The sequence below is a fragment of the Gorilla gorilla genome, chromosome 12 (assembly GCF_029281585.2).
Source record: "Gorilla gorilla gorilla isolate KB3781 chromosome 12, NHGRI_mGorGor1-v2.1_pri, whole genome shotgun sequence".
Lineage (NCBI taxonomy): Eukaryota > Metazoa > Chordata > Mammalia > Primates > Hominidae > Gorilla > Gorilla gorilla.
The window spans coordinates 25,504,663-25,529,125 of NC_073236.2; the positions used below are offsets into that span (position 1 = coordinate 25,504,663).

The 24,463-nt window shown below is 41.8% G+C and overlaps 1 protein-coding gene across 1 annotated transcript in view; it reads right to left on the minus strand.

The window, feature by feature from the left end:
• Positions 1-4,946: 4,946 nt before the first annotated feature.
• Positions 4,947-24,463, minus strand: part of LOC129531435 (inactive serine/threonine-protein kinase TEX14-like) — a 30,297-nt gene continuing 10,780 nt past the window's right edge. The window contains 5 exon segments of the mRNA XM_055377377.2: positions 4,947-5,238; positions 12,633-12,735; positions 17,949-18,739; positions 21,840-21,990; positions 22,434-22,624. Coding sequence (XP_055233352.2) covers positions 5,213-5,238; positions 12,633-12,735; positions 17,949-18,739; positions 21,840-21,990; positions 22,434-22,624 — 1,262 coding nt within the window. The 3' untranslated portion in view covers positions 4,947-5,212.

Consider the following 24,463-nt stretch of genomic DNA (forward strand, 5'->3'; position numbering starts at 1 on the left):
GCTCCAGGCCCATTCCCTGGACCCACCAGTGCAGCAGGGCTGGAGGCAGCATGCTTCGGTGGACCAGTGAACCCACTCCCCACCCTCTCTCCTTCCCTTGGGGCCCAGAAGGCCTGGAGTTCATGTGTGAATATGGGTGAGGAAGCATGCAAGGGAGGGACAAGGGGAGGTTACAGGGTCTGGCCCCCAGGCAAGCCTGTGACAAAACCTTCTTTGCCTACTTTGGGGCTGAACTGAGTAAGAAACTGATCCCACACCTTCTAGTCCCGGGAAGCAGGGTAGAATTCTGCAGCCAAAATATGTTAAAATGCTGCTAGAGGATTTCAGGATCCCACTGCCAGGCATTTCAGGATCCTAGATTTTAGACCCTTCAAGGATATGTGTCCATCTGGGATTCAGGCATGATGGCCCATATACAGTGGATGGTGATGATGCACATGGCACCATTCTAAGCATGTTACAGCTATTAACTCACTTAAGGGACTCCATGAGGCACGTGTTGCTACACCCACTATGCAGAGGACACTGAGCACAGACAAGTAACTTGCCCAAGATCACATAGCTGGAAATGGTAGAGAAGCTGGAACGTGAACCCAGAAGCTGTGCACCTGGCCACAGGGCAATCCTGCTTAACTGCAGCACGGGGTTATGGGTGAGAGCTCTGATGGCAAGGCAGGCTGCCTGGGTTTAGATCCTGGCTCCTGTACTGCGGGGCAGCATGGTCTTGATCACATTACCTGCCTGTGTCTGTTTCCTCCTCTGTAAAATGGGGATAATAACGGTACCTCCCAGCATTGGCACTATCTCCAGGCCTAGGTGTCCTGGATCCTTCTGCCCCCTTTACACTCTGTGCAGCATCCAGACCTGCTTGTAATGAGCTCCTCTACTCCCCCCACCAAAGCTCTGGTGAATTAATGTCCCTGTGGGGTATAAGTGACTGACAGTAACTTCCTCAATCTCCTTGCAGCCTAATCTAAGAAGATGCCTTCTAAAGAATAGCATTCTAATGTGAAATTTTAGTCCTGTGAAAGGCTAACGGGAGAAATCAGATTCCTTTACAAGATTACAGAAGAAACAGGACAATGAGTATCTCTAAAAGAGAATGTTCACTTGGAGTGTCAATGGGGTTAGGTGGCCGATACAGGATGAAAGGCTTTCATTTGGCTCCCTGACTTGCTGGGTTTGGGGATTTCCCTGGTCCTGGTCATTACCTCTTTCCTCCTGCCCAGCATGTGCTCACACCAGCCCCTCTGCCTCATAGTCCTTCCCACAGGCCCTTTATCTTATATTATTTTAGAGAAGGTAAGCTCAGAGGGACTTTTAATATGCCAATCGATGTTAATAAAACACAAGTCAAAGACAAGTGCCAACATGCTTTCAACCAACATTAATGAGGAAACAAGACACAAATTCTTTTTCTGTTTATATTTTATTTTATTTTATTTTTGAGATGGAATCTCGCTCTGTCGCCCAAGCTTGAGTGCAGTGGCGTGATCTCCACTCACCAGGAGCTCCTCCTCCTGGGTTCACACCATTCTCCTGCCTCAGACTCCTGAGTAGCGGGGACTACAGGCGCCTGCAACAATGCCTGGCTAATTTTTTGTATTATAGTAGAGATGGGGTTTCACCATGTTAGCCAGGATGGTCAGGATCTCCTGACCTTGTGATATGCCCGCTTCAGCCTCCCAAAGTGCTGGGATTACAGGTTGAGCCACTGAGCCTGGCCCTGTTTGTTCTTTTACATTAACTTTACAATATATTTGCCATGTTCTAAAAATACATTTAATTGGAATTTTATTGAAATTATATGAGACATGATTTAGTCCAAGATGAGCACACAACATTATTATTACTGTTTCCATCCAGCTATGGCATATTTCTTTGTTTTCTCTAGTTGTCTTTTATATCGCTCAATAAAATTTGTGGCTCTGGTATATTTCATAATAATCATACATTATATTTCATTCTTTCTAATTATTATAATGGATTGCATGTACATTTACTATGTACCACATATTATGCAATATATTCATTATCTCAATTCATAAAATAATCATGTGATTTAGTTGGTGTTATCACTAGATTATTACCATTGTACAAGTAAGGAAAATAAAGACAAAAGAAAAAAGAAAAGAGACTCAGCAAATCCAAACCAATAAAGACTTAATCAGAATTGTTGGGCATATAACAAAAATTTAATACAACTCAATGAAAGCAAAAAAAAATTTTAAAAAATGACCAGGCAGATTTGAGAAGGAGACAAATAGAAATTCCAGAAATAAAACATAATTGCTGAAATTGAAGACAGATTTGACAGCAGGTTACATATAATTGAAAAGGAAAATGTAAACTGGAAGACAGGCTGAAGAAATTGCTAAGAATGAAGCCCAAAGAAGTAAAAAAGTAAGAAAAAAACAAGAGACATGGAAGACAAGAGTGACAAGATATTACAACTAACAGGATTTCATAAGTAGAACAATAAACTGTTAGAAAGGTTTTGTAAAAAAGATAGTGGCTTGGAATTTTCTCAAAGTGATGAAAAACTCCACCCTTCATATTCATGAAGCTCAAGTTGGACAGATTTAAAAGGAAAAAAAAAGACACCTAAATGTATCATCATAAAAATAATGGAACCCTGAAGAAAAGAATATATTGAAAACAACCAGAGAGAAAATTCACATTATCCATGAAAGAATATGGATTTAGACCAAGAGCTAATGTCTTAAAAATGGAAGCAGGAAGACAATGTACTAAGAAAAAATAATCACATAGGAAATTAATATATATTTTAATAAACAGGCCAAATAAAAGACAATATTTAAGTAATATAAGCCAAACAAATACTGAATTTGCTAACTAAGAGACCTTCACTAAAGGAAATTCTAAGAGACGTTCTTCAGTAGAAGGGTCTTCCCCTAGATGGAAGACTTGAGTTGCGAGAAGAAATAGTGAGTACGTAAGAAGACAAATATGTGAGTAAATATAAATGAACACTGACTATACAACATGTAGTTTCCAGTGGATTAAGAATAAGATGAGAAGGAAAACCATAAAACTTCTAAAGATAATATAGTAAAACTACCTTAATAGCCCCAGTGGGTTTTCATATAAAACCTAAACAAATTCTATTCACCAAAAAAAACACTATCAGGATCAAAAACCCAAATATAAGGGGTAAAACTATAAAATTTGTAGAAGAAAACATAGTTATAAATCTGTGACCGTGAATTAGGCAATGGGTCTTAGATACAACACCAAATGCAAGAGTGACAAAAGGAAAAAACAAACTGGACTTTAACAAAATTCAAAACTTTTGTACATCAAAGGGTACTATCAGGAAAGTGAAAAGAACCCACAGAATGAGAGAAAATATCTATTAAGTCATACATCTGATGAGGAAATAATGTCCAGAATATATAAAGAATTCTTAGAATAACAAAAAGACAACCCAATTAAATGAGTAAACAATCTAAATGAACATTTCTCTAAAAAGATATACAAATGGCCAATCAGCACATGAAAAGATGCTCAACATCATTAGTCATTAAGGATATGCAAATGAAAACTACAACTAGATACCACTTCACATCTACAAGTATGGCTATATTTTTTTAAAAAAGGAAAATAACAGATGTTGGCAAGGAGGTAGGAAAAAATGGAACCTCCATACGCTGCTGGTAATAATATAAAATGGTAGAGAGACTTTGGAAAACAGTTTTGAAGTTTTTCAAAAATTTAAACATAGATTTACCATATTCCCACTCCTAGATATATAAAGAAAATTGTAAAAATACGTCCACACAAAAACGAGCACATGAATCTCATCACAGTACATTATTAATCATAGTCAAAAAATGAACACTACTCAAATATCCATCAACTAATGAATGGATAAACAAAATATAGTATACTCATGCAATGGGATTCAGGCATAGAAAGCAATTAAGTGCTGACACAAGATACAACATGGATGAATCAGGACAACATGCTAAATAAATGAAGCCAACACAAAAGGTCACATATGATTCTGCTTTTTCTGATATTTGGCATATGCTAGTCCATAGAGACAGAGAATAGACTAGTGGTTGCCAGGGGCTGGGAAAAGGGGGAAATGGGGAGTAACTGCTAGTAAGTATGGAGTTTCTTTTTGAAATGATAAACATGTTCTAGAGTTAGAGAGTTGTGATAGCTGTACAACTTTATGAATACATTAAAAACACTTAAAGCGCCTACAGTCCCAGCTACTCAGGAGGCTTGAACCTGGGAGGCAGAGGTTGCGGTGAGCCAACATCACACCACTGCACTCCAGCCTGGGTGACAGAGTGAGACTCGAAATGTGGAAAAAAAATGCACTTAGTGTACACTGAGAGTGGATACTGGGCTAAAAGTGAAGTGACAGGCCTCAAACTAGGCAAATCTTCTATACACATATCTGACAAGGGACTTCAGGAAATCCTAAAAGTTTCAATGATGAAATAGGAGACTATAGACAAAAGACTTGAACAATGCACATAAGGAACCCAAATAACCCATAAACAAATGAAAATAAGCTCAGCCTCCTTCCAAACCACACAAGACTATTTTATATGCAACTGAAAAAATGATATCAAGTAAAGGCAAGAATGTGCACAAACCAGTACCCACATAAGCTGCCAGTGGGAATGTAAAATGGTGTTACTTCTTAGCAAATTTGGTATCATCTATTAAATAGTTCACTGTGCATAATCTTGGGCCAAGCACTGCCAATCCTGGGCACATATCCTGGAAAATCTCTACATGTGAACCAAAAACCAGAACCATTGTATGGATTATCAAAAAAAAAATCAAAAATAGAATGGAAAAACAAATTTCACTCTCTACAATCATATAATCAGACACTGCAGCAAGGAAAATGAATGAATGTAAGAAAACCACAATAGTAGCACAAAACAGCAAGTCAGAATATGTAAGGCATGATTCCTTTTATGTAAAGTTTCAAAATATGGAAAACTCAAAAATATCTTCTGTACGGAGAAAAACATACATTCTTAGAATATATTAGGCAAAGACTTTTACTTGTTTCTTTTTCAGTTTAAGGATCTGCTGTTCTACTTTTGCAATTTTTCAATCTACACGATCCATACTCTGTATTAACTCTTCATTTGAAAGTTTTGAAGGTAAAGCATTTTGTTCATCTCCACATGGTTGCCCCGAAATTGGAGAGGATGGAGCTTCATGTTTGCCTCCGAATGCTGGATCCTTTAGAGAATAAAACCAAGAAAAACAATTCATTTCTCACTAATAGAGTCCAGACTGCCTTAAATGAAAAAGTCAGTTTTAAACCACAGCAGAGCCATGTGTAATATGTGTCTAATGAAACCTTTAGTAGTAACTTTCATATTTACATATATGCAAATTCTCACCTCACTTTTATAGTTTAGATATACCATGTACTATTTTGAAGAGTCTAAAAGCTATACAAAGTCAGGTGAGTTAGTGTTGATCAGCCTCTAGTGTAACAATACTGAAATTATAGAGAATTTATAGGTAAATAATGCAATCATAACAAAGGAAGATACCAACTTCTCAGCCATTTCGTTGCAATGGCTCTTCAAATGGTCTGAACCACTGGCTGGGAAATAGTATTCCAGGTAAAACCTGTGTGTCCACCCAACTTAACAACTATAACATGGCCAAGTGTTCCTATCAAAAGTTTTCAGGCTTTCCAAACCAAAACTGAGGTACACGAGTCAGAGAAGTGACCTAGGAACTTCAGCTGCTACTATCTCTGGGCGTACTTCCATAAAGCCCACACTACAGCATACACAACATTTCCTTAGCCAAAAACATCCCATTGTGCCTCCAAATCAGCAGAGCTGTAGCAGAATGAAAGCCCCTTCACCCAAAATCCACTACCTTCCAACACACATCCACACACACCCTATTAATTTCCAGTCTGCTGTAAAGATATAAGCAATATTATAAAACAGATAAATTGTAGAGTACTAATTTTACTTAGACTATGAGAAACCTACAATGAGGGTGGTTCACAGGATTACAGAACCCTAAAATGTATTAAATAATGATTAAGGAACTGTGAAAAGTCAATAGTTCTGAGCCAAGAATGCATACAGGAAATAACTGGACAGTTGCTTCAAAACACCGTAGTACAGATATTTCAGCTAATATACACTGATGAAAAGCCTCATATTCTGTAATAGTATGCACTGAATCTGAGAGGCCTTCTGGGAAAATAAGATTATGGCTATACCCTAAAACCTGTACAATTCTGTAAGGAAAACACCAATAAAAGCAATTATAATTCTAATAGATTTAATAGAGTTAAAGCTCCAGTATCCTTTGCATCTGGCATACAGTCAATCTTTGGCAGCTTTAAGCCCTACAGTTTCTGATGCCTCTCTTAAGATGTAAATACGTGAGGTCATTGGCTTCCAAAATAAACCAGTATGTTTCATCTAAATAAAATATCAGTGGCTGGGCATGGTGGCTCATGCCTGTAATCCCAGCACTTTGGGATGCCAAGGCGGGCATATCACAAGGTCAGCCTGACCAACATGGTGAAACCCCGTCTCTACTAAAAAATTCAAAAATTGGCTGGGCGTGGTGGTGGGCACCTGTAGTCCCAGCTACTTGGGAGGCTGAGGCAGGAGAATGGCTTGAACCCAGGAGGGAGAAGTGGCAGTGAGCTGAGATTGTACTACTGCACTCCAGCATGGGTGACAGAGCGAGACTCCGTCTCAAAAAAAAATTAAAAAAAAGTCAGATTTGGCATATAACCATCTATATCAACCTCTTTTTCTCCCCCTCCCTCCTTTATCAACGTTAAAAACATACAAGAAAATTTGTCTTCACATTGTCTTTTCAATGCTTGAATCTTCACTAACACTGTGAAAAGCACAACAGTTCTTAAATTCACTAAAGCAGTTACCACTTGCACTAAATGAAAACTAAATGCAGAATGTTCAAATATTTTTAAGTCTTCATGTGTTGTGAAGCCTTTTTCTTTCATTATGAGACAGTGAACTCCTGAGAACTTAGAAATGTTAATGCATAAAGAAAGATCTTTGGTGAACCACCAGGACTTTCATGATACATTAATATCATTTTCCCACTATATGCATATGAGTAAATTTGTGTTACAGAAACATACAAAATAGCAAAAGAGATTACATTTTGATTCAGCAGACTTCAAAAGTGCTCCTCAGGTGATTCTGATGCATGCCCAAAGAATTAATATTACAAATGAATATTTTCCACTGACTTCCTTTCTAAATATTAAATATTTAATAAGAAACCAAATCCTCAAGTGCCTACTTATATAACAGGAATAGGGTGGTGGATCAAAACAGACAAGATATGTCCCTTCATGAAGCTTACAATCTTGGGTTGAAACAGCAAGATACCAATCCTGAAGAAAAAGAGTTAGATTCTTACCTCACATCTTACACACAAAAAAAGCCAAGTAATAGCAAACATTTATAAGAGGCTTATTAGCAAATCACAAAAAGCCTCCAGTTAAAAAAAAAAAATTCACATTATCTTGGGTTCAGGAAGGCCAAAAGCAAAAGATATAAAAGACATTAGTTTTCAAAAAAGAGAGATTGATGGACAAAATAAAAAACAATCTTCTGCTGGGCACGATGGCTCACACCTGTAATCCCAGCATTTTGGGAGGCTGAGGCAGGCAGATCACTTGAGGTGAGGAGTTCGAGACCAGCCTGGCCAACATGGTGAAACCCCATCTCTACTAAAAATACAAAAATCAGCCAGGTGTTGTGGTGCAGGCCTGTAATCCCAGTTACTCGGGAGGCTGAGGCAGGAGAATGGCTTGAACCCGGGAGGCGGAGGTTGCGGTGAGCAGAGATGGCACCACTGCACTCCAACCTGGGTGACAGAGGAAGACTCCATCTCAAAAAAAAAAAAAAAACACATGCAAAAACACAATCTTCTGCTTATCAAAACAGTAATAACAAATTAAAATGACAAATGATTAAATAGGAAAACCATTTGCAAAACATGCACTCTAACAACTCAATATAAAATAAACCAACAGAAAAATGGGCAACATATATGAAAAAACAATTTACAAAACAGGAAAAATAACCAATAAACAAATAAAAAAAGTTAAATTTTACTAAAAAATAATAAGTTAAAAACATTCATCAAATTAACAATCTTTTTTTAAACAATAAACGTGGTGTCAGCAAGGATACAAAGGATACAGAAGGAGTGGGTACCTTTATTTATTTTTATTTTTATTTTTTATTTTTTGAGATGAAGTCTTGCTCTTGTCCCCCAGGCTGGAGTCCAATGCGCAATCTCAGCTCACTGCAACCTCTGCCTCCCAGGTACATGCGATTCTCTTGCCTCAGCCTCCTGAGAGTAGCTGGGATTACAGGCGCCTGCCACCACGCGTGGCTAATTTTCGTATTTTTAGTAGAGACGGGGTTTCACGATGTTGGCCAGGCTGATCTCAAACTCCTGACCTCTGGTCATCTGCCTGCCTCGGCCTCCCAAACTGCTGGGATTACAGGCATGAAATAAATAAGTAAATAAATAACTATATTTAAATAAAGTTATATAAATAACTTTAATCAGTGAACTTTATTTTTTCATATGTGGAATACTAAGTAGCCACTAACAATACAGTTATAAACTTATTGGCACAAAAAGCTAAGCACATATTTAAGCAAAAGTAAAGTTAAACAGAATGTACAAAGTGAGAACATTAAAATATTCATACGGGCTGACTCTGGACACACTGCCTACGGGTTAGCCCTGTTCCACAAGGAGCAGCAGCAAAAAAAAAAACAAAAAACCCATAAAATAAAATTAATTAAAATTAAAATAATACACACACAAATAGGGAAGAATCAACATGAAAATGTTAATAACTTTTAACTGGTAAAACTGCAGGTAATTTTTTCTTTCAAGCTTATTTAATTCTTCTATAAATGATATACCTAGGCTTAACATTTAAAAAAAAATCTAACAAATGCTAGTTCTTTTTAAATCCTTACTTCTGGAGCTAGGCAGTTGGGAGAGAATGGGGAGAGGGAGATGGAAAGAGAAGTGTTAGTTAGTAGTAGTAGTCATGGTTTACACTTTAGAGGAAAAAAAGCAGGACTAGAGTCAGGGGTCCTGGGTTAATTCCAACTCAGGAGGTACTACCTAGGTCACTTAATTTTTCTGAACATCCAGTTTCTCAACTATAACGTGGACATGGGTCACACTACAACTCAACACATCTCATTTTAATGAATGAGTTTTTAAGACACTTTTCTGCTAAAAAACGAAATTCTGTAAATTACATTTGTGGTAATGTATTCAGCCATGGAAGATGACCTTTATTCGCTATATTTTTAAATTTCTTTTTTTTTAATGCAGCAGAACATTTCTTATAAACTCCACAGACTACTGTAGGATAAAGATGTTTCACATGATAAGGTGGGTCACAAAACAACTAGAAACTTAGCTAATTTCTAGCTTATGGCAAAGAATTTTTCCCCATCCAACTTACTATTTTGAAAAATTTCAAATTCACTTAAAAGTTGAAGAAACAGGCCGGGCGCGGTGGCTCACGCCTGTAATCCCAGCACTTTGGGAGGCCGAGGTGGGCGGATCACGAGGTCAGGAGATCGAGACCACGGTGAAACCCCATCTCTACTAAAAATACAAAAAATTAGCTGGGCGCAGTGGCGGGCGCCTGTAGTCCCAGCTACTCGGGAGGCTGAGGCAGGAGAATGGCGTGAACCCGGGAGGCGGAGCTTGCAGTGAGCCGAGATTGCACCACTGCACTCCAGCCTGGGCGACAGAGCGAGACTCCGTCTCAAAAAAAAAAAAAAAAAAAAGTTGAAGAAACAGTATAATGGACACTCATTTATCCTTCATCTGGATTCACCAGTAGTTAACATTTTAACATATTTGCTTTCTGTGTGTGTCTGTGTATGTGTACAAAACTTCATTTTGGCTGAACTATTTGAAAATAAATTGTAGATACGTTTATTATCTTTTAAATTACTCTTCATTGCATGAAAACTCAAAGAAAATGTGTGGGTACTTATTTATCTGATATCAGGGAAGAACGGGCAATCAGGCATAAAGGTTAATAAACATTATAGAAAAAAGATTTGATGGCAGTAAAAACATTTTAAACTTCAGTATGCTTTAAAAAAAAGAAAAATTGAAACAAAAAGACACTGGGAAAAATACTAGAATATGTTAGGCAGGCAGATCACTTGAGGCCAGGAGTTCGAGACCAGCCTGGCCAACATAGCGAAAACTTGTGCCTACTAAAAGTACAAAAAATTAGATGGGGCCGGGCACAGTGGCTCACGCCTGTAATCCCATCACTTTGGGAGGCTGAGGCGGATGGATCACCTGAGGTCAGGAGTTCGAGACCAGCCTGACCAATATGGAGAAACCCCGTCTCTACTAAAAATACAAAATTAGCCGGGCCTGGTGGTGCATGTGTGTAATCCCAGCTACTTGGGAGGATGAGGCAGGAGAATCGCTTGAACCTGGGAGGTGGAGGTTGCAGTGAGCCAATAACGCGCCATTGCACTCCAGCCTGGGGAACAAGGGCGAAACTCCATTTCAAAAATATAAAAAATAAATAAATAAAATGTCTGGACATTTTCGTTCATTCTCCCTTATGTACATATTTGCCAACATGAAACAAACAGCAAACTCATCATTAGTCTCAATCACCACTAGGGGGAGGAATATAAAGTGTTTTTTTCCCAGGAGAACTGATTTCAAAGTTGTGGATTAGTGCTACCTTTTATCCATAGGAAAAAAAAAAAAAAAAAAAAAAAACTAAAACTGATATACTAGTCTGCCTTGAAAAACATATATTGGCTGGGCATGGTGACTCACACCTGTAATCCCAGTAGTTTGGGAGGCTGAGGTGGGTGGATCACCTGAGGTCAGGAGTTCAAGACCAGCCTGGCCAACAAGGTGAAACCCCATCTCTACTAAAAATACAAAAAATTAGCTGGGCATGGTGGTGGGCACCTGTAATCTCAGCTACCCAGGAGGCTGAGACAGGAGGATGGCTTGAACCCGGGAGGTGGAGGTTGCAGTGAGTCGAGATCACGCCACTGCACTCTATCTAGCCTGGGCAACAAGAGTGAAACTCCATCTCAAAAAAAAAAAAAAAAAAACGAAAGAAAAAAAGTTATTGCCCTTTTAGTAATTCCCTTACTTATAATACCTAACTAAATTTAAACTAAAAAAATTTAATAAATTTTTTAAAAATTAAAAACTAATTCCCACACACCAAATAAATTGGTTTTACTTAAGTTTGTTCTTTATTTATTTATTTATTTATTTATTTATTTATTTTTTGAGTCAGAATCTCACTCTGTTGCCAAGGCTGGAGTGCAGTGGTGCCATCTCAGCTCACTGCAACTTCTGCCTCCTGGGCTGAAGCGATACTTTTTTTTTTTTTTTTGAGACGGAGTCTTGCTCTGCCACCCAGGTTGGAGTGCAGTGGCACGATCTCCTCTCACTGCAAGCTCTGCTTCCTGGGTTCATGCCATTTTCCTGCCTCAGCCTCCCGAGTAGCTGAGACTATAGGTGCCCGCCACCATGCCCGGCTAATTTTTTGTATTTTTAGTAGAGACGGGGTGTCACCATGTTAGCCAGGATGGTCTCGATCTCCTGACCTCGTGATCTGCCTGCCTTGGCCTCCCAAAGCGCTGGGATTACAAGTGTGAGCCACCGTGCCCGGCTGTTCAAGCTATTATTGAGCTTCCACCTCCCGAGTAGTTGGGATTACAGGTGCCCACCACCACACCCGGCTAATTTATGTATTTTTAGTAGAGACGGGGTTTCACCATGTTGGCCAGGCTGCTCTCGAACTCCTGACCTCAAATGATCCGCCCACCTTGGCCTCCCAAAGTGCTAGGATTACAGGCGTGACCCACCACACTCGGCCTGTTTTACTTAAGTTCTTTAAAACTCAGAGTGTGTGTGTATGTATGAATATATGTATGTATGTATACATATGCACCAATATATGTGTATATGCATATATATGCATGAATACATATATACCTATGTATGCATGATACATATACATATATGTATGAATATATTATATATACATATATGTGTATGAATATATATACAAACATACACACACTCTTCTTCCAGTAATTTGTGCTAAAGTCAATTCATTTCATTCAACTGGCTGGAAATCACACACCCCAAGGTCATAGTGACATTGTTCAACTCTCTCTCTGGAATCAGTGACACTTACTTTAAACAACCTTGGTTTCCAATTAGTTTAGTTTCTGAAGCACTGGTAAGTGGAATAACTGGTGTTTGTTTTTATAAGAAAAACTATCTGGGCAGTTGTGGAAAGGCAAGATGCTTTGCTTCTAACAACTGATGAGTTCTGTCTGATTAACCTGCCAGCCACTTGGGCTTTGATGTCTCCTCAAGTTCCCATGACACTGCTCTTCCTACTCACTCAGTGGGAGAACCTGCCAATCTGCATTACTCTTCTTCATCACTCACAGTCCTTTTGTCACTAGACATAAGAAGATCACTGAGTGGCCTCAGAGACACACAGAAGTCTGTGTGACATAGTGACATTAAGAACAACAAAATGTTGAACCACCTACTGGTATTTTGGATCCTGCTTGTTTCCAAACTGTCCTTGGCTCCTTGAGTGCACTGAAATTGTTCATCTGTGTTCTGTTTTCCAGGGTCAGAAAGAGTCAGCAGCTTAAAAAGCAATAAACATGTTTCAGAGCTTTGATGAGAGCATTCCCATTCTCTTCACTGTCACACTATTTTCAAAGCCATTCTTGCTAAATGTATAGAAATAACCAGACCTACCAGGATTTCCCTTTGCATCTTTCCTATCTGCTAACCCATCTTTTATCTGGAGGTCGTTTTTTGTTTTGTTTTTATTTTGAGACAGAGTCTGGCTCTGTTGCCAGGCTGGAGTGCAGTGGCAAGATCCTGGCTCACTGCAACCTCCACCTCTCGGGTTCAATAGATTCTCCTGCCTCAGCCTCCTGAGTAGCTGGGACTACAGGTGCACACCACCACACCCAGCTAATTTTTGTATTGTTAGTAGAGACAGGGTTTCACCATGTTGGCCAGGATGGTCTCGATATCTTGATTTTGTGATCCACCCACCTCGGCCTCACAAAGTGCTGGGATGATAGGCGTGAGCCCCTGTGCCCAGCTTATCTGGAGGTCTTTACCCAGAAATGTTGGCCTCCAGGAACCTAGCCCAGACAGGATACAAGTGGAGAATAAGCAGACAAGATAGAAATTAAAAAAAAATCCACTTTCCTGAGCATTTTCCCCCTCCTATATGAATATGAAGACAGCAGATCTTTGTGGCAGGAGTTAAGGCCCTTGGGTTCTAGTCTAAGTGCTTTTCGACTAACCTAAGAGAATCTTTTTCTTTTCTTTCTTTTTTTTTTTTGAGACAGTGCCTCACTCTTTTGCCCAGACTGGAGTGCAGTAGCCTGGTCTTGGCTCACTGCAACCTCTGCTTTGCAGGCTCAAGAGATTCTCGTGACTCAGCCTCCTGAGTAGCTGGGATTACAGGTGCACACCAGTACCACTCAGCTAATTTTTTATATTTCTAGTAGAGACGCGGTTTCACCATGTTGGCAAGGCTGGTCACGAACCCCTGACCTCAAATGATCCACCGTCCTTGACCTCCCAAAGTGCAGGGATTACAGGTGTGAGACACTGCACCCTGACGCTAAGAGAATCTTGTACTTATCCATAAAATAAGACCTTGTACTTATCCATAAAATGAGAATGATAATACCTACCACTGGGGATGCTATGAAAATAAAACAATACAATAAAGGTTACAATACTTAGGAAACAGCAAAAGTAAAACAAATGAAAGTCTATGCTCTTTATTCAAGAGACCATCAGCTCTACTTATCCCAATTTTAACATAATTTTAACAAACTTAGTTAATTATATTTCCTAGCCTACAGCAAATTAAGGCAACAAATATGGAGTTTGAGATGGGAGCAAGATGTGTAAAAGTGAGAAGGAGGCACAAAAAAATTACTACATGCTCCCTGAAGTATAAGATCCAGAGGCCTTTGTATGGGCAAACACTCCTTAGCAGAAGCCTAAGACAGCCCTATATCATGATGCTTCACCATAACAGGTGTTCAGAAAAATACCACTGTCACCAAGAAAAGGTTAGAATATGTTTAGAATATAATCAAAATAGATATTTAGAATATCATGAAGTTTGTAATGTTTTCATTCAATATAATTAAAATTTTAAGAACTAAGAAATTAAAGAAATAAACTTCAGTTGTCTGAAAAATGCATTTAGATGGAGACGGCTTTTTCCCTGATGCTAGAAAAAGACGGTTACGTTTTTAAGGAAAAAATAAATATGGTATCATTGTTCTATATCCTATGTACTAGTAGATGGTTTCCAGCAGTGGCAGCCATCAATTCCCTCCTGTCCACCCTGCCACGCCTCCTATAAGGAGCTAGAATCTATTTCCCCACCCAGTGAATCTGGGCTGGCCTCGTGAATTTCTTCGATCAACAGAGAGCAGTGAAAGTGATACGATCCTAGGGTCAGGACTAAGTTTTAAGAGGTCAGGTAGTTTTAGCTTTCACTTGCAAAGTCAGCTGCTATGCTGTAGAGAAGCTTGGGTGAGACTATCTATTGAATGACAAGTCAAGTGCAAAGAGAGGCCACCTGGAGGAGCTCAAGGTACCAGACATGTAAGTAGAGGCTTCTTGGACCTTCTTGCCCAGTCCAATCTCCAGCTGACTGCAAACAAGTGAGTGATGCTAGCCAATGGCCATGTGGAACAGAAGATCCACTCAGGTGAACCTGTCAAACTCCTGACCCACAGAATTGTGAGAAATAATAAACTATTGTTATTTTAAGCCATTAGGTTTTGGGCTTTGTTGTTGTTGCTATGCAGCAATAGATAACAAAATATAATATATAAAAGTTATTTCAGGCTGGGTGCGGTGGCGGACACCTGTAATCCCAACACTTTGGGAGGCCGAGGCGGGTGGATCACAAGGTCAGGAGTTTGAGACCAGCCTGGCCAATATGGTAAAGCCCCATCTCTACTAAAAATACAAAAATTAGCCGGGCATGGTGGTGCACACTTGTAATCCCAGCTACTCGGGAGGCTGAGGCAGAAGAATCGCTTGAACCCGGGAGGCGGAGGTTGCAGTGAGCTGAGATGGTGCCACTGCACTCCAGCCTGGGTGACAGAGCAAGATTCTGTCTTTAAAAATTAAAAAAAAAAAAAGTGATTTCTAACAGTTTTCTAGCAAACTCTAATTTTCTGTGGAAACAGAAATATTAGGATATAAGTAAATTCTTTGTGCTTTTTTGTTTGTTTTTGAGACAGGGTCTCACTCTGTTGCCTGTGCTAGAGTGCCGTCACATGATTTCACCTCACTGTAATCTCAACTTCCTGAGCTCCGGTGATCCTCCCACTTCAGCCTCCCAAGTAGCTGGGACTACAGGCACATACCACCATGCCCAGCTAATTTTGATATCTTTTGTAGGAACAGGGTTTCGCTATGTTGCCCAGGCTGGTCTCGAACTCCTGGGCTCAAGTGATTAACCTGCCTTGGCCTCCCAAAGTGCTGGAATTACAGGTATAAACCACTGCACATGGCTGTGTCTTCTCTTTATATAAAAACAAATGACAGCTGGGCATGGTGGCTCTTGCCTGTAATCCCAACACTTTGGGAGGCCAAGGCGGGTGGATTGCTTGAGCTCAAGAGTTTGAGAGCAGCCCGGGCAACATAGTGAAACCCCATCTCTATGGAAAAAAAAAAAGATAAAGAAATAAATACCAGCCGGGCGTGCTGAGACCCCATCTCTACAATTCACAAAATTAGCCGGGTGTGCTGGTACAGCCTGCAGTCCCAGCCTGTAGTCCCACCTACTCAGGGGTCTGTGGCGGAAGGATCGCTTGAGTCCAGAAGATTGAGGCTGCAGTGAGCCATGACAGTGCCACTTCACTCCAGCAAAAATAAATGCCAATGCTTTTCCAAATGTTCTAAGTGAGGACTGAAGCCTCACTAAGATTCAGTATTGTACAATGAAAGAACAACAGACCAGGAGTCAGGAGACCTGCCCCTAACCAACTTGGCCCTTGGTTGTAGCACAGCAAGTTGAAGGGTGGCAGGGAGAGCTATCCGCCCTGTATAGGCAATAAAAGGCCGATATGGCCAGGCACGGTGGCTCACGCCTGTAATCCTAGCACTTTGGGAAGTGGAGGCAGGTGGATCACCTATGGTCAGGAGTTCAAGACCAGCCGTGCCAACATGGTGAAACCCTGTCTCTACTAAAAATACAAAAAATTAGCCAGGCATGGTGGCACATGACTGTAGTCCCAGCTACTCGGGAGGCTGAGGCAGGAGAATCGCTTGAACCTGGGAGGCAGAGTTTGCAGTGAGCAGAGATCCTGCCACTGTACTCCGGCCTGGGCAACAGAGTGAGACCCTAACTCAAAATAAATAAAATAAACTAAAAAATAGAAAAGAGAATAACTGTTAAGCAGAGAATTTTAAAACAGTAACAAAACCCAGTAAAAGTTGGCCTGCTTTTTATCACCATGGGCCAGCTATTCTAAATAATATCAGTAATAACATCCGCCTTCCAATGAGGCAGACCTCTCCCACCCCACCCGCATCTTGACATCGCTGGGCCTCAGGAAGTTTACATCGCGGGGCTTGAGCTTCACACTCTGTAAATTGACAGGGCTAATCCATGTCTAAGGGATCTCCCAACTCTAAAATTCTAAAATTCAAGAGGCAGCCAGCTCTCTTGAGTGTGAACTTGTTCAAATTCATTAATTCATTCATCCCCTCATTCCTTCACTGACCATTTATTGAGTTCCTTCTACGTACTGGTCACCATCAGCCCTGTCCTTAAGGAAACTCACGGAAGAACCTCTCTGAAAGCTATACCTCCTAGCCAGCTCCCATGGTGTCTGCTCACCTCCTCCGAGGGGTTTTCTTTGACCCACCAGGTCCCTCAGTCCCCAGCTGTTATCTGAGCTACTTATGGGCAGAGTTTGTGGCTTATTCATCATCAGAACCCAGAGTCTAGGCCAGGCGAGGTGGCTCATGCTTGTAATCCCAACACTTTGGGAGGCCAAGGTGGGCAGATCACCTGAGGTCAGGAGTTGGAGACCAGTGGTGACCAACATGAAGAAACCCCATCTCTATTAAAAATACAAAATTAGCCAAGCGTGGTGGCACATGACTGTAATCCTACCTACTTGGGAGGCTGAGGCAGGAGAATCACTTGAACCCCAGAGGTGGAGGTTGTGGTGAGCCAAAGATCACACCATTGCACTCCAGCCTGGGCAACAAGAGCAAAACTCTGTCTCAAAAAAACAAACAACAACAACAAAAAAAACCCGGAGTCTAGATAGCCTCTGGCTCTATAGATGTTTGCTGAATGAGTGAATGAATGAATAGCAGCTTAGAATGGAGATTAATACCTATCCAAGATACTTTATTCAGTAAGTTGAGCCATGCAAAATTGCCAATACTTGACCATTTTAACTAATAAAACAGCAATTTAATATGGTTCAGTTTGATACATACGAATTTACAGAGAAGGACATGGCCTGTGTGTTGGGTCTGAACTGGGAGACAGAGAGTATCTACCTTGGAATTCCACCATGGAGGACTGATTTCCCAAAGCTAAGAGCACCTTGCTATGAGTCGGTTGCATATATATGTCAGTCCCTCCACATAGGTTAGGGGCAACGTCAAACCCAGCCCTGGGGTCCTGCTTAGGCTTCCCCTTCCTCCCACTTAGGTTACCTAATGGCTCATCTCTGACTGATCCCCAGTGTTTACTTTGGAGACTTGGGTGAAAGTTTCCAGCCACAACAATTTCTTTTCCTGGATCTTTTGCCAAAATGTCCCCCTTGAAAGTCTCTTACCATTCTTGGAAATCTTGGTAGGGTTGGGTAGTTGCCACTGGTGTCTGGCTGCTGACCCCCTGAAAGCTGTAGGACAGGAGGAATATAGTTTAAAGATGGAGGGCCCACGGCCAGAGGTAACTTGTAGGCATTTGTAAACTCTCTTGAAGTGGCCCATAAAGACATGCGCTCTTCCTGCTCCTTCTGTTTCATCTCAACTTCATCTAATATCTGCTCGATAATCCTCAGCCTATCATCATTCTCATGCATTATTGTCTGCATAATCTTCAGATCCAGCACACACTTACTGATGAGATACTCCTCAGTCATGGACATGTTGTTCAAATTGCTCTTGGCTTCTATGGTTGACTCAGGAAGGCTGACTGAACTGAGTGAACCATTTTGCCAGTCCCAGTCCTCAAAAGAGTACTCTGTCTCAGCTTTTGAAGAGCTCTCATCCTCACTGCAAAAACAACACGCCTCTCTTTCCATCTTATCCAGCTCTTCTTCCATGGATTTCAGTTCACCTACCTGGTTAGGTCCGTCTACCTCCAAAGATGAAGCAGCTCCTGGAGGCTCTTCTATGTCATCTTCCAAAATCAAGCAGCCTGAGTAGATCTCGTTGATTTTGAAACTGCAGAGGCTTGGCTGACCTGTGCTGGGGCTGCTGGCCTCTTCTGCCATAAATGGAGCAGGGCAAGGAGCATCTTGATTCTGAGTCTCCCTGGCCATCAGACATGCATCTGGGGCCTGAGGATCTAGTGTCTCCTCAGTGAATAAAGAGTGAACCCTTGGTGAAAGAGGTTGACTGCCTATTGAAAAAAACAGCAAAATGCAACTCATTAAAATGAACATATTTGGCAGCTAAGCAGCCTTGGCTTGTTCAAGAGGCAAAGACTGTCAAAAAAAAAAAAAAAAAGCTTTTTATTTTCCCACCCCCTTCCCAGTTGTGGAAGACTAGAGGATACACTCACAAAGGGTGAGGGAGTATGTGTGCCCTAGGGGAAAGCTCCTATTTTGACATGGAATGAGGCAGAAATTGTTGTCAGGGCGGGGGTCTAGCCATGGAGGAAATATTCTAAGCTTTATTGTGTGTCCAAACATGCATAACTGTCAGCACATGCAAATTACAGGCCCCTGAATCTTGTTTTCTTTTGTTTTATAGAGATGGGGTCTTGCTATGTTGCCCGGGTTGCTCTCAAACTCCTGGCTTTAATCCTCCCGTCTCACTCTCCCAAAGTGCTGGGATTACAGGTGTGAGCCACCATGCCCAGCTCCCCTGAATCTTAAGGACCACATTCATAGCCTTCTTTTCACACAAAAGAGTTTGACTATTTCTCAGTTAAAGTTATACTCTTGGTGAGCATCTGATAAAAGTAGCCTAGGGCCGGGCGTAGTGGTTCACGTCTGTAATCCCAACACTTTGGGAGGCCAGGGCGGGTGGATCACTTGAGGTCAGGAGTTCGAGACCAGCCTGACCAACATGGTGAAACCCCATCTCTACTAAATACAAAAAATTAGCCAGGCATGGTGGTACATGCCTGTAGTCTCAGCTACTTGGGAGGCTGAGGCAGGAGAATCGCTTGAACCTGGGAGACAGAGGTTGCAGCAAGCCGAGATTGCACCATTGCCCTCCAGTCTGGGCAAAAAGAGTGAAACTGTCTCAAAAAAAAAAAGGAGCCTAGATACCACCCAAGGAGCCATTACATTATGGGAGTAATGAAAAAACTAAAAAAATTATGCTAGGATTGGCCACCCACCACCCCTGGTTTACAGGTGTACAGCTTACAGAGAATGGGATGAAGCTGTCAAAGTAATGAGGTTACAGGGCCACTCTGGAGGCCTCCAGCACTGCTGAAGGAGAGTCAGAGTGAATGGTCATTTGCCTGGAATTGGAAGGCCTGGGTTCCAGTTCTATAACAAGTTCTCTGTGATCCTGAGCAGGTTACAACTTCTCTGAACCTTAGTTTTCTCATCTGTAATATGAAGGCATTAAGCCTGATGACTGCAAGGTCCTTTCCAGTTCTAAATTCTAAGGTTTTCAAATGTACTAAAATGTAGTAAAACTGGTTGGACAAAGTGGCTTATACCTGTAATCCAAGTGCTTTGGGAGGCTAAAGTGGGAGGACTGCTTGAGGCCAGGAGTTCAAGACCAACCTGAGCAACATAATGAGACGTCATCTCTAAAAAAAACTTTTTTAGGCCAGGTGTGGTGGCTCATGACTGCAATCCCAGCACTTTGGGAGGACCAGGTGGGAGGACTGCTTGAGTTCAGGAGTTCAAGACCAGCCTGGGCAACATCGTGAGACCTTGTCTCTACCAAAAATTTTAAAAATAAGGCTGGGCACAGTGGCTCACGCCTGTAATCCCAGCACTTTGGGAGGCTGAGGCGGGTGGATCACGAGGTCAGGAGGTCGAGACCATCCTGGCTAACATGGTGAAACCCCGTCTCTACTAAAAATACAAACAATTAGCTGGGCATGGTTGTGTGTGTCTGTAATCCCAGCTACTTGGGAGGCTGAGTCAGGAGAATTGCTTAAACCAGGGAGGCGGAGGTTGCAATGAGCCGAGATCGTGCCACTGCACTCCAGCCTGGTGACAGAGTGAGACTCCATCTCAACAACAACAAAAAAAAATTAAAAGAATTAGCTAGGTGTGGTAGTACACACTTGTAGTCCCAGCTACTTGGGAGGCCAAGGCAGGAGGATTACTTGAGCCTGGGAGATTGAGGCTGCAGTGAGCTATGATTGCACCACTGCACTCCAGCCTCAGAAACAGAGTAAAACCATGTCTCATGAAAAAAAAAAAAAAGAAAAAGAAAAAAAAACTTAAAAAAAATTAGCAGGATATGATGGCATGTACCTGTAGTCCTGTGTACTCGAGAGCCTTGAGCCCAGGAATTGGAGGCTGCAGTAAGGTATAATTGTGCCTCATACTCCAGTCTGGGCAACAGAGTAAGATCCTCTCTCTTAAAAAAAATGGTAATTTTCTTCTTTAAACTATTCCAAATTCTCCATAATGAGTGTTTTTATTTGTGAAACAATTAGATAAATTCTTAAGAGTAATCATGCTAGAAATAAACTCAATTATTATGACTTAGTTCTAGATCCACGCTAGGTATATATATGGATCCCCAAAAGTTTACCTTAATAATTTTAAGGATCTTGATTTTTTTCCTAAGGCATTCATCTTTTCCCAGTATAAGCTGTAACTACAGTGGCCAGGCACAGTGGCTCATGCTTGTAATCCTAGCACTTTGGGAGGCCAAGACAAGCAGATCACTTGAGGCCAGGAGTTCAAGACCAGCCTGGCCAATATGGCAAAACCCCGTCCCTACTAAAAATACAAAAATTAGGCCGGGCGCAGTGGCTCACATCTGTAATCCTAGCACTTTGGGAGGCTGAGGCAGGCAGATCACCTGAGGTCAGGAGTTCGAGACCAGCCTGGCCAACATGGAGAAACCCCGTCTCTACTAAAAATACAAAATTTAGCCGGGCGTGGTGGCATGCACCTGTCATCCCAGCTTCTCAGGAGGCTGAGGCAGGAGAATTGCTTGAACCCGGGAGGCAGAGGTTGCAATGAGCCAAGACCACACCATTGCACTCCAGTCTGGGCAACAGAGCAAGATTCCATCTCAAAAAAAAAAAAATTAGCCCAGCATGGTGGCACATGCCTGTATTCCCAGCTACTCAGGAGGCTGAGGCATGAGAATCGCTTGAACCCAGGAAGTGGAGGTTGCAGTGAGCTGAGATCATGCCACTGTACTCCAGTCTGGGAAATAGAGCTAGACTTTATCTCACAAAACAAACAAGTTACATCTACAGTTTAGAGGACTCAATTAGTTGCAGCTCATGTGACTCTCAGAACACATTTGTGTCAAAGTAACACAATCTGTGAATTAAGGTAACATACCCATTTCCTTTAGCTCTATGATTTCCATGTCAGGGGTCTCTCTGGGGTGTTCTGAAGTCAGTCCTAGATAGACATTGACATCAGGATGGAGTCCGTATCTCTGCACTCTGGGGCTCTCGGTTGGTTGAGTTCTCTGGGCTCCAGTAAAATCCTGTAACACAGGAAATATTGTCAAGGACATAGTCTCAGTCATCCTGAATGTCACTGGTGCTTTAGAAACCATCTATGTATCTGATAAACTCCCTCTTATTCCTGTTGGGTAGACTGACTTTAGTCCTAATTAACTAGTTTATTGTTATTGCCAATACCTTAAAAGCAATAATAATAGCTACCATTCACTGAATCTCCACTAAGTGCCTACAATGTGCCCCTACTATGTATATGTGTTGAACCTCCCTAGCTCCCCTCCTCAATTCCATGCTGCTTTCACCAAGTTAAGCAGTTAGGCTATTCTCAAGAACACAGAAATGGTGTAATAAAACGAGGATTTCCAAAATTTCTTACAACTTGGTCTCTAGCTTCATCTTGTCTCTAACTCCCTACACTCCTGAGTTAGGTAAGCAGAAATAAACTCCCAACAACTTCAGGGCTTGCCTTTAAGTCATTCTTCAGAATATACCGGATATCTTGAAGGTTCATAGTTCGGTCTTTCTGCTTGACGTGGATGCCTGACTTAACAATATCACAGTAAGGTTTCGGAAGCCTGACATCAGCTTCTAAATAATTCCCCAAGACTAAGGCTTTTTTAACAACTGAGTCATCTAAGCCATTCCAGGGTATGTCATCTGTAAGGAAAAAGTCATACAAAAGAGTAAATTAGGAAACCAGAGAGTGGAGTGGGGGGAAAAGAAATCAGATGAAGCTGGGTAACCTTAGGCAAGTCACTTAACTCCTTTATTTTTTTTTCTAATCCACTGTACTTTAGAAACAATTCATTTCCTTATATATTAATTTCTCTCTAGAAAAACTACCCAGAAGGGTCGGGCGCGGTGGCTCACACCTGTAATCCCAGCACTTTGGGAGGCTGAGGCAGGTGGATCACAAGGTCAAGAGATCGAGACCGTCCTGGCCAACATGGTGAAATCCCCTCTACTAAAAATACAAAAATTAGCCAGGCGTGGTGGCGCACACCTGCAATCCCAGCCACTCAGGAGGCTGAGGCAGGAGAATCGCTTGAACCCAGGAGGCAGAGGTTGTAGTGAGCTGAGATTGCACCACTGAACTCCAGCCTAGCAACAAAAACAGAAAACAAAAAACAAACAAAAAAAACTACCTGGAAGGCCAATTCATAAGTGAGAAGCCACTTTGCCCATTTACCAGGGAGATCACTGCCACAGAGATAGGAAACAATAGTGTCAGCAACATGTACACATGGGCTCCCCGCTGGCAGGGGAGCCCAATATTCATCTCACGTATATTGTCATTTTGCCTCTGGGACTGCAAACACCATAAAAAAGCAGCCCTTGGCTGGGCGCAGTGGCTCACGCCTGTAATCCTAGCACTTTGGGAGGCCGAGGTGGATGGATCACCTGAGGTCAGAAGTTGAAACCAGCCTGGCCAACACAGTGAAATCCCATCTCTACTAAAAATACAAAAATTAGCTGGGTGTGGTGGCGAGCACATGTAATCTCAGCTACTTTGAGAGGCCGAGGCAGGAGAATCACTTGAACCCAGGAGGCAGAGGCTGCAGTGAGCCGAGATCGCGCCACTGCACTCAAGCCTGGGCAACAGAGTAAGACTCCATCTTAAAAAAAAAAAAAAAAAGTCTTGTGCGTTGGCTCACGCCTGTAATCCCAGCACTTTAGGAGGCTGAGGTGGGTGGATCACGAGGTCAGGAGATCCAGACCATCCTGGCTAACACAGTGAAACCCCATCTGTACTAAAAATAGAAAAAAATAGCCGGGCATGGTGGCACACGCCTGTAGTCCCAGTTACTTGGGAGGCTGAGGCAGGAGAATTGCTTGAACCCGGGAGGCAGAAGTTGCAGTGAGCCAAGATCCCACCACTGCACTTCAGCCTGGGCAACAGAGTGAGACTTTGTCAAAAAAAAAAAAAAAAAAAAGCAGCCTTTAATGAATGTGATTTTACTGTGTGTGTGTGTGTGTGTGTTTGTGTGTGTGTATGTCTTTCTCTTGAAGGATTCCTTCCATCTTCAGATATGTGACTACTTTCTCCACATCAGAGCAGTGGATTTGGAAGTACATCCATTTCTTTCAAGTGACACTGTTTATACATCTAATGGACACAGGGTGTGTTTCATAGTTTACTTCTCAGAGGCTAGTCTTTCCCCCTAATTTACAAGTTCTCAAGGGATACCGCACATAGATCATAAGTACTGATACCAATATTCAGTTTAAAAAGTTTGCTTCGGCCGGGCGTGGTGGCTCACACCTGTAATCCCAGCACTTCGGGAGGCCAAGGTGGGTGGATCACAAGGTCAAGTGATTGAGACCAGCCTGGCCAACATGGTGAAACCCAGTCTCTACTAAAAATACAAAAATTAGTTGGGCGTGGTGTTGTGCACCTGTAGTCCCAGCTACTCGGGAGGCTGAGGCAGAAGAATTGCTTGGACCTGGGAGGCAGAGGTTGCAGTAAACTGAGATCGAGCCACTGCACTCCAGCCT